The sequence below is a fragment of the Penaeus japonicus genome, unplaced genomic scaffold (assembly GCF_977035675.1).
Source record: "Penaeus japonicus unplaced genomic scaffold, GWHDUDI00000001_assembly GWHDUDI00000026, whole genome shotgun sequence".
Classification (NCBI taxonomy): Eukaryota; Metazoa; Arthropoda; class Malacostraca; order Decapoda; family Penaeidae; genus Penaeus; species Penaeus japonicus.
The window spans coordinates 13586529-13597050 of NW_028234428.1; the positions used below are offsets into that span (position 1 = coordinate 13586529).

General features: G+C 41.0%; 1 protein-coding gene across 2 annotated transcripts in view; it reads right to left on the reverse strand.

The window, feature by feature from the left end:
* Nucleotides 1-2788: 2788 nt before the first annotated feature.
* Nucleotides 2789-10522, reverse strand: part of LOC122257401 (dual 3',5'-cyclic-AMP and -GMP phosphodiesterase 11) — a 30756-nt gene continuing 23022 nt past the window's right edge. For both annotated transcript variants that reach the window (XM_086552002.1, XM_086552003.1), the window contains 13 exons: nt 9172-9279; nt 8489-8626; nt 7890-8000; nt 7262-7423; nt 6705-6940; nt 5987-6086; nt 5775-5861; nt 5443-5610; nt 4942-5051; nt 4377-4565; nt 3634-3775; nt 3379-3453; nt 2789-2874 (listed from right to left, as the gene is read on the reverse strand). In XM_086552002.1, coding sequence (XP_086408128.1) covers nt 2803-2874; nt 3379-3453; nt 3634-3775; nt 4377-4565; nt 4942-5051; nt 5443-5610; nt 5775-5861; nt 5987-6086; nt 6705-6940; nt 7262-7423; nt 7890-8000; nt 8489-8626; nt 9172-9279 — 1698 coding nt within the window. In that variant the 3' untranslated portion in view covers nt 2789-2802. The remainder of the gene's footprint in view (nt 2875-3378; nt 3454-3633; nt 3776-4376; nt 4566-4941; nt 5052-5442; nt 5611-5774; nt 5862-5986; nt 6087-6704; nt 6941-7261; nt 7424-7889; nt 8001-8488; nt 8627-9171; nt 9280-10522) is intronic.

The following is a 10522-nucleotide window of genomic DNA, read 5'->3' on the forward strand; positions in this document are numbered from 1 at the left end:
TGCATTACTGGTTTCCTTTTTAAAGGACATTGTGCACTTTTACTCTAAGGATTTTTCTTCACACTATATAAGCCACGTCTGGCATGATAAGAAATACAGCTTCCTTCAAAGAGCTTCCCATAGCTTTAAAAATTTGTACTCAGTTGACAAGCAAGTGTGTGTATATGTAGGTGTATAAATAAATAAATGTTTTAATATATATATATATATATATATATATATAATTTTCACATATTTTTTTTCTGTGCATGTGAGTGAGTGTATGCATATGTGTGTGTGTGAGTGTGAATATGAGTTTGTGTGTTTTTTGTTTGTTCGTGTTTGTGTGCATGTGAGTGAGACAGTGAGAATAAGAGAGTGAGAGTGAGAGTGAGAGAATATATAAATATATATATATATATATATATATATATATATATATATATATATATATATATATATATGTGTGTGTGTGTGTGTGTGTGTGTGTGTGTGTGTGTGTGTGTGTGTGTGTGTGTGTGTGTGTGTGTGTGTGTGTGTGTGTGTGTGTGTGTGTATATTGTGTGTTGTTGTTGTGTTTGTTTGTTTCAGCAGTTCTGCATGTCGATGAGTGTGCATATGTATGATTACATGTTTTGTTGTTCGTAGCAAGAGTTCTTTGAGTGGTTATGCGTTAACTGAATATGAAACAGAGGAGTTATACCATGCACTCTTGACTTTATCAGATATGCTGAAAATATTAATAGTAAAACAAAGGCACACTTATATTTCCCTTATAAAGTTAATCAAGTGTACTCTATGCTTCTCTAATCTGGTTCTCCTGATGCCTCAATTAGACTGAAAAATTAATTGCCAGTCACTATAAACACAGATACTCATACTAACTCACTACCGTCTAACATTGGGAGTGTATGAAGATAAAGCTAATAGTCTTAGACATGGGGGGAAAATAATAATATATATATATGAACAATACCTTAAAAGTTTAACTTGACATTTTGATACACTTGAAGAACACAACATGGAAATGAAACTCGTAAATAAATAAATAGTAAGTACAGAAAAAAAAAAAAAAAAAAAAACATATCGAGGAAGTTTTTTTTTTCTTTAAGAGTATGAATCTGCAACGTATTCTGCAACCCGACAAATAGGCACCCACTTCCCATCACATCGTAGTCCCAGTCACTGTTATTCACAATAACGTAATATACACGTACTGAACGCTTGTGCCTAGAAAACGCTACGCAGATACTATGCCGTGCTGATATGACCTCTTCGCAGTGTGGATTCACCGCGTATCAAACTATAATATCTTGTACCTGAATATCTTTATATTAGAGACTGCTCTTAAATTCACACTGTAATTGTGTTTCTTCTAATATAAAAAAAACACAGTTTCTTAACATTAAATATTTCTACATTACACCATACAACTAATACACAGTAAGATACACCCACTTTTATTTTACCAGTATAAATCCAGAGAGAAAAATAGTATATATATATATCATTACATTACATTAATATTTTCCATGATTATAACACATTTATGGTCTCCGTCTTGAATTCTACGATAATAAGAATGATGACAGGAATAATAAAAATAATGACAATGATAATAATTCCACACAGGCTAAAATAATAATAATAATAATAATAATAATAATGAAGAAATTGATAATCTCAATAATAATTCTCATGAAGTAAATAATCCATACACGCTCACCAACAGAGATAACAACAATAATAATAATAATAACAAAAATATTAAAACAACCATAAGAATAAAGATAATAACAATGATGATAATAATAATAATATTAACAGTATTAGATAAAACTATGACAGAAACGGTTAAGACTCTTCAATGCCTTTCGCTGTAAGGCCATTAACGTTCAATGACCCTTGTGTTTCTCTTGGTAAATAAGTCCAATGCCTTAAGTAATGACATGTAATTCAAGTCCTGTCCTAGCTGATGATTCTGATAAACTGAATATGAAAGTCAGAACACATAATTTCCTGATTAAAATATAATGCAGATCAATATGTTAACCACAATTAAAGATCATGAACACTTCTATTTTGCACTGAGGAAAATCTACATTGTTCATACGTGTTCAATTCCACTGTCAAGACACATTCAAAGGGACCCCACTGCACGTTCACCAAAGTACGTCATATTTCACTGCACGTGTACGTACCTCTTATAGTTCTGAACATGAGACTCATTTCCATATCGAGCAAAAGTGTTCCAAAGATTTTCTCACTTGTTCTCCATCATCGCTATCAGTTCTCTCTGATATATAACTCGAACGACTGACGGTTGGGTTCTGTGTTCTATCAATCAAGGGGGGGGGACTTGCAACCGGTCGATCATTCCGAGGTCGTGTTGTTTTCCGCGTTTGTGCTTGCACCACTGTTATTATTGTTGTTGTTATTGTTATTATTGTTTGCTGTGGTTTCCTTCTGGGTCACGTCATCAGCCAATCTCTGCCAGTTTTGTCTGTTATCTTGTACTCCATCGAGCAAGGGTTTTAATTCGTCGCTGAGTTTTGCAAATGCCTGCAAAAAAAACAAAAAAAAAATCAATCTATACAAATACAAAATGAACTAGAGTAAGCAAGATATGCCTCCCAGGACCACCCCCCCCCCCAGCCCCTTTTTTGGTAAATGTCCCATAATATAAATCAGATTCAGTTCATGGGATTGGCAATGGTCCCACTCAATACGAAAGGGGGGGTGCACTAATCAAATGGTTCGGAATGGGCGAAAAGAGGGAGAAAATGGTCCCAGCAAAGAATTACCGCACCATCCATACACTTGTCATTCAATGGAGTCAATAAATCCAACTTGCATGATTGGTAGTTTGTCCTTTTTCTCCCGATTCATCATGTCCTGCGGAGGGGGACAAAGGGTCAGATTATAATTCTTTCCTTATCCCAGTCCTTATCTAATACTGTAATTTCATCATTTTTTCAAGAAGATTATATATAAATAAAGTATAAAATAATTTAGTAGTTATATAGAATAATGAAGACATGATAGTATAGTATATAATATTATATAGGTAATTATAGTAGTAGTGGAAAGGAAGGAGGAAGTGGGGAAGAAGGGGGGAGGAGAGAGGAAGAGAGAGAGAGAGAAGAAAAGAGTAAGAGAGAGAATAGGAGAGAGAGAGAAGGAGAGAGGAGAGAGAGAGGAGAGAGGAGAGAGAGAGAGAGGGAGACAGATGAGAGAGTAGAGACGAGAGAGAGACCGAGAGAGAGAGAGGGAGTGGTAGAGGGGAGGGGGAGGGATGGGGGATAGAAGAGAGAGGGGGGGGGAGAGAGAGAGAGAGAGAGAGAGAGAGAGAGAGAGAGAGAGAGAGATAAGAAGAGATAGAGAGAAAGCAGTACTTACAATTGGAGTTATTTTCAATTCTTCTTTCTCTATGTCTCCCTGCTCAAAAAATTCTCCAGCCACAAGTTCTGCAACCTGGAAAAAAAGAAAAGATAAAAAAAAGGAAAAGATAAAATCCATCAAATGAAAAAAAAATCCACAAAGCCAAAACCTAACACAAAATACAGACCAACAACAATAAAACCAAGTGGCACCAGTATCTAGCAGTACCAGTATCCTCAATGACGTTCAATTCAGGACCTCAAGGACTCTCACCTTCTTCTGGATGGGCCAGGGCTTGGTTATGGCCGCAATGTCGCAGATGGTCATCATCATCCCACGCAGCTGCTCGCGACTCTCCTCCTTGGCGAAGTCGTACTGGCTGTCGGTTATCATGTTGAAGAAGTCGCCCCTTTTCCTGAAGAATATGGAGGAGAAAGAAAAGGTTATGAAGGGTATTCTGGAAATGATTAATCGAAATATGGTAGGATGTAGGAGGAGGGGTAGGAGGAGGTAGGAGGAGGAGTAGGGGTAGGAGGAGGAGGGGAAGGGGGAGGTTGGAGAGGGAGGGGAGGGGAGGGGTAGGAGGAGGAAGAGGAGGTGGGGGAGGAGGAGGAGGAGGAGGAGGAGGAGGAGGAGGAGGAGGAGGAGGAGGAGGAGGAGGAGGAGGAGGAGAAGAAGAAGAAGGAGCAGGTGGAGGAGGAGGGGGAGAAGTAGAAGAAAGAAGAGGAGGAGGGGAGAGAGAGAGGAGGAGGAAGAAGAAGAAACAGTTTCCTGGCATATATTTATAACAGGGCCGGATCTTTTATTGATAAAGTTTATATCTGATAAAAATTGTCCTCCAATAAATAAATCCAATTTACAAACAAAAAGAACAGGATGATTTCCATGCACTACACCTCTTCTTTAATCTCAACTCCAAGGCACCTTCCTACAACCCGCAAAACAAAGGATTATATTTTTTTGAGCACCTCCCTGAGACGCCCATCCTTCACATACCATCCCACGTTCCCACTCACCTAAAGTACACAGCCAAGTCCGTTGCCAGAATAGCATCCTCCAGCACGCTGATGACCCGAGAATATTCATCCGGGGTGCAGTTGCTGAGGATCTGGTTGCCCGCCGAGTTTAGGATCATGACACTCTGGTCGAAGTGGTGGTGCTCCATGGTGGAGGTTGTGTACAACTGCGCTAGAGGTGATGAGGCTCTGTGGAGATGAGAGACAGAGGGGAGGGGGGGTATGAGAAATTAGCAACATAGATAGATCCATGAGGTACACTACATATACACTATCATGTATATAGATTATGTAAACCTATATTGTATTTTTGTCCTTCTAGATGCTCATGTATTGTAACACTGAATTGTACCATTGAATAAACCACAGTCACACACGCACACACACATGCACATAAAATTAATCAGTTCACATCCTCCATACACTTCAAGCTTTCAACATATCAACATCACAGCCCCCAAAAGTTCCAACACTCCACTTCCTCTTACTGAATTCAAAGACTCCAATTCAAATTCTTGTTACTCTTTCTTTCACCAATACATTTAAATCCCTCTATGTGACTTACTTGATCTGGAATGAATTGTTTGTGCCCCGATGGTCAAGGTCGTGGCACAAACAGGCAACAAGGAGAGCCAGGCACTCGAGTTCACCCAGGACCTTCCACCATTGGGTAGTCTGAAAGGGACGTGGCCATCGTGACTTTTCTTTCTCATACTTCATTCTTGATTCAGACATTGACATGCAAGACAAATAGCTGATTTTGTTTGCATGAAATATAATGTTAAAAAAAAAAAAAATAGATGGGAAGGAGAGGGGAAGAGAAAGGGAGAGGGAGGAGAAGAGGAAGTGGGAGAGGGAGAGGGAGAGGGAGAGGGGAAGGGAGAGAGAGAGTGGAGGGAGAGAGAGAGTGGAGGGAGAGGGGGAGGTGGAGGGGGAGGGGGTAGGAGAGAGAGGAGAGGAAAGGGAAGGGAAAGGAGGCAGAGAAGAGGAGGAAAAAAGGGCAAGAGAAAATGAATGGAGAAATAAGAAAAAGAATGGCAAAGTACAAAGCCATCAAAATCCTTACTGTAATGATGGCAAACATCATCTGTGCAACATTAAATGCATGCCGCCAGTTGTGATATGTCACGTTGCGATAGTTCTTCTTGACGCTTAGCAACCAACGACACAAGACTTCATACTCTATGTGGAACCTTCCTATGAGGTCCAAGTCGAGGAACATCCGAAGGCAGGCCTGGAAGACACCAATCACCCTTGATACACATCACTCCTCTTTCGGATTCATGATACCATATATTCAGTCCAAAGAAAAATGGAGCAACAAGAACATGAAAGACTTGATGAGAGACAAATCCAGAAGTCTTCTAAAGTCTTGTCCTCAATTAAACACTAACTAACCTTCAGACTTCCATCATCATCTAGGCTAAAGTCGTCAAACTTGAAGTCGTATAATCTGAAGGCTTGAGCTGAGGGAATCTTTAGTTTCTGTGAAAAGGACAGAAAAAATAATGAGTAACAAAACGATTAATTTCATGCTTGCATTCTAATCAAATATAAGATAAAAAAAAACTTTCAATGATGGGAATAACACTGTTGGAAATCTCATTTACCATTAGTTTTAGTGCATCTTCTCTGGGTGCTGCAGCGTGGTAGCTAAGTACTTCAAGTGTAACCTTCTGCTTGGCCATCGCTATCACGGCCTTTTCATACCTGCAGGAGAGAGGAAAGGTCAGCGCTACGCAAACTTTAAATTTCAGACAACGGCAAGTAATGTAAAAGAGTGTAGAATCGGGACAGACACACGACTATTCCTATAAAGAGAGAGAGAGAGAGAGAGAGAGAGAGAGAGAGAGAGAGAGAGAGAGAGAGAGAGAGAGAGAGAGAGAGAGAGAGAGAGAGAGAGAGAGAGAGAGTGGGTGTGGGAGGGCGCGGGAGAGAGAGAGAGAGAGAGAGAGAGAGAGAGAGAGAGAGAGAGAGAGAGAGAGAGAGAGAGAGAGAGAGAAGAGAGGATGAGAGAGGAAGAGGGAGAGAGAGAGAGAGAGAGAGAGAGGAGAGTGAGAGAGGAGAGAGAGAGGAGGAGAGAGAGAGAGAGGGAGAGAGAGAGAGGAAGAGAGAGAGAGAGAGAGAGAGATGAAAAGAGGAGGAGAGAGAGAAGAGAGAGAGAGAGAGAGAGAGAGAGGAGAGAGAGAGAGGAGAGAGAGAGAGAGAGAGAGAGAGAGAGAGAGAGAGAGAGAGAGAGAGAGAGAGAGAGAGAGAGAGAGAGAGAGAGAGAGAGAGAGAGAGAGAGAGAGAGAGAGAGGCGCAAATCATCAGGAAACCAGCCCTTACATTCGAGTGTTGTGAATGCCCATCCCGCAGAAGATCGCAAAGGCCTCCAGGAAGTTCTCATCGTTGACGGTGAAGGGAAGGCTGTCAAACTTGTTGATCAGCTGAACCACGCCCACGATTTTGCCCGCTGTGTTTCTGATGGGCATGCACAGGATGGAGCGGTGCCGGAAGTTGGTGTGCTCATCGACTGACTGGTCAAACCTGGAGTCCTGATAGGCATCTGGTATGCACACTGTCTGTTGGGGAATAACGGGGGAAAGAAAAGGTTAGTGTAGAACAGCTGATGTGCATTGCATATTCATAGAGTTTGAGTGTTCTTTTTTTCTTTTTTTTTGTAAATGCCACCTGAACAGATAATAAAACGAAAAATATTGCAAAACACACAATGAGCAAGGAACATCTACTAAAAAATCCTTTTCACTCATCTTGAAATCAAAGGCAAGTCCCTAAAATTCTATAGACATTTTCTACTTCACAAATTCCTTAAAACCAAAGGAAGCAAGTCGTTCAAACTCAAAGCCCGTTTAGTGTGGCCACATGATTCTCCAGCTCCATACCTCCCCTGTGGTGGCAACGTGTCCTGTGATGCCGATGTTGATGGGGAAGCGCGACTCAAAGGGGCTCGTGCGGGTCTCGGCGTCCTTTCCCTGCAGATCCTTCACCTCCAAGTCAAACACTCGTGAAAAGGTTCCCTGAGATGCCTCGTGCACCAAAAGGATCTGTCGTGTGGAAGAAAGGAAGGAACATGGCGGCATTGGTTAATAAGATAGAGTCATGGGTACATTTAAATATATAGTGGTAAGTATGTATGTATGTATGTATGTCTGCAAATGTGTGTGTGTGTGTGTGTGTGTGTGTGTGTGTGTGTGTGTGTGTGTGTGTGTGTGTGTGTGTGTGTGTGTGTGTGTGTGTGTGTGTGTGTGTGTGTGTGTGTGTGTGTGTGTGTGTGTGTGTGCACGTTTGCATCATAATACGTTATACCATTTATTCCATATCGTTTTTTCTCTAAGTTAAGACTTAAAACAATCTTAACTTCAAATCAAACCTAAGTTAAAAAAAAAGAGATAACCTTCCTACTAACAAGTATCTCAGCTACGATAACAAAGATCCATGTGCGGCGCCACAGAAGATCGGCCAAATGATTCATAAGCTCAATCGAAGAAGCAACATAATGGTGGCACTCACCTGCACGCGCTCGCACTGCAGTAAGCTCTGCGTGTGCGTCATGATGCGGTAGACCATCTGCTCTATTGTACTCTGCTCCTCAAAGATGATCCGCGCGAGGTCCAGCATCACCTGTGCGGAGAAGAGGATTTGCAATAGCGTAAAGTAATCCATCACTAATAATGTCCAGAACATGAGAGCGCAAGAGATGAGGAAAAAGAAAGATATGAGAGAGGAGCACAAGAGATGAAGAAAAAAAATATTAGACAGCAAATCACAGTTATTTTCTAATTTAAAACATGCTACAGGTATTCTTCGCTATATAATCTGTTCCTCAAATAATAACATGAAGGGGACACATTTCTAACCACTTGGAAACGATTAAGAATCAATCACACAAGAACTTCTCCATCATCTTATATCTAAACAAATGTATAACTTCATATATACCGATAAAACAGAAGGACTGAAAATGAGAGAGAAAGAAAAAAAAAATATACACATACATACAAAAAAAAACAAAAAAAAAAAAAAATCAACAAAACCCAACCAAGAATCCAAACATGACCCCCCCCCCCCCAAAAAAAAAAAAAATGCAACGAAGCAAGCCGAAGACAGACCTGATTCCTCTTGACGTCCAGCTGGGAGCGCTCGTACAGCTGGGCGTTCCGGAGGCCGATCCCGCAGAACTGGAGGTAAGACTCGAACACCTTCTCGTCCGTGACGGTGAAGCACGGACCCTGGTGCTTGTTGATCACCTGCGGGCGCGAAGGAAAGGTCAGCAGGGTGAAGGGCACGAGTCATCGTATACTGTGTTTGTAGGAAAGGGTGAGAGGGAGGGAGGGAGGGAGGGAGGGAGGGAGGGAGGGAGGGAGGGAGGGAAGGAGAGAGGGAGGGTGGGAGGACGTGAGGGAGGGAGGGATTAAGGGAGGGGAGGGAGGGAGGGGAGGAAGGGAGGAAGGGAGGGAGGGAGGGAGGGAAGGAGGGAGGGAGAGAGAGAGAGAAGGAGAAAGCAAGAGAGAAAGAGCGAGAGAGAGAGAAAGAGAAAGAGGGAGAGAGAAAGAGAGAAAGAAAGAGAAAGAAAGAAAGAAAGAAAGAAAGAAAGAGAAAGAAAGAGAAAGAGAGAGAGAGAGAGAGAGAGAGAGAGAGAAAGAGAGAAAGAAAGAAAAAGAAAAAAAAAAAAAGGAAAGAAAAAAAAGAAAAAAGAAAAAGAAAGAAGAAAAAAGAAAGAGGAAGAAAGAGTACGAAAGAGAGAGAGCGAGCGAGAGAGGCAAAGTGAGCCCGGGAAGGGAATGCTTCTGACCTGCGCCACTCCGATGACCTCTCCGGCGCTGTCCTTGATGGGCATGCACAGCATCGAGCGGGTCTTGTACCCGGTCATGCCATCGATGTCTGGGTTGAACCTCGAGTCCTGCCGAAGGGACGAATTAATCAAATATATAAAATGAACAATAAACAAATAACAAAAGATAACTACCAAAAGAATAATTAGCATAATTGCCACACAAATAATAGCACAGTTTTATCACAAGCAATTACACACCATAATGATGAGAGTGATCAAGTAAAGTTATTTCAACAATCGCTGTGACGCAATATTGCATGTTGCACAGAGGAGTTGACTTTGCAATTCCGAGGAGGAAGCAATAACAACATGCGCTCTGTTAAATTGCATGTTAAAACAAGCATCAAATATGAAAAAATCACAAAAAATAAACAATTAAAAAACGGTACAACACACACACACATACATACATACACACACACACACACACACACACACACACACACACACACACACACACACACACACACACACACACACACACACGCACACACACACACACAGTAAAACATGGTACCGCTCATTCATGACCTGAATTACTACCATTAAACTACATACTATCACCGATTCATTCATGCAACCATAAAAATAGAAGACCTGCATTCGAAAAGTAGCGATACTTCAAAAACCATTTACTTTTCTATTCGATCAAAAATATTGACTATTTTGAGGTTTTGGGACAGAAATTGACACGCTTGTCTTGATGGAGAGAGAAAATTCCACGGTGGGGGGGAGGGGGGATACCAAAAACGTTTCAACTAACGCGTAATAAAAAAAAAATGTTTCCGAAAATGAATGCAAACATCCAATACCAATTTACTCTTTTGTATTATTACTATTACTATTATCATATATATATTTTTTTTTTTTTTTTTTTTTTGAGGGGGGGGGTCATACAACACTGGACAAAAGGACACTCATGTACTAATTACACCTTTTCTTGAATTCTGTGCATAATTAATGTAGTCTTAAGACATGGGACATTATCATGGGACAATGATTGCAATAAGGTGCAACCTGTGTGTTTGTGTATATATTTCCATACGCATTTTCGCTGACCGTCTCCCCCGTGCCAGTAATCAGGTAGAAAAAAATTGTATATATCATAATAATAATGATGATGATGGTGGGTGGTGGTGGGTGGTAGGTGGTGGTGGTGGTGGTGGGTGGTTGGTGGTGGGTGGTGATGGTAATGATAATGATAATGATAATGATGATGATGATAACGATAACGATAACGATAACGATGGTGATGATGATGATGATGATGATAATGATAACGATAACAATGGTGATGATGATAATGATA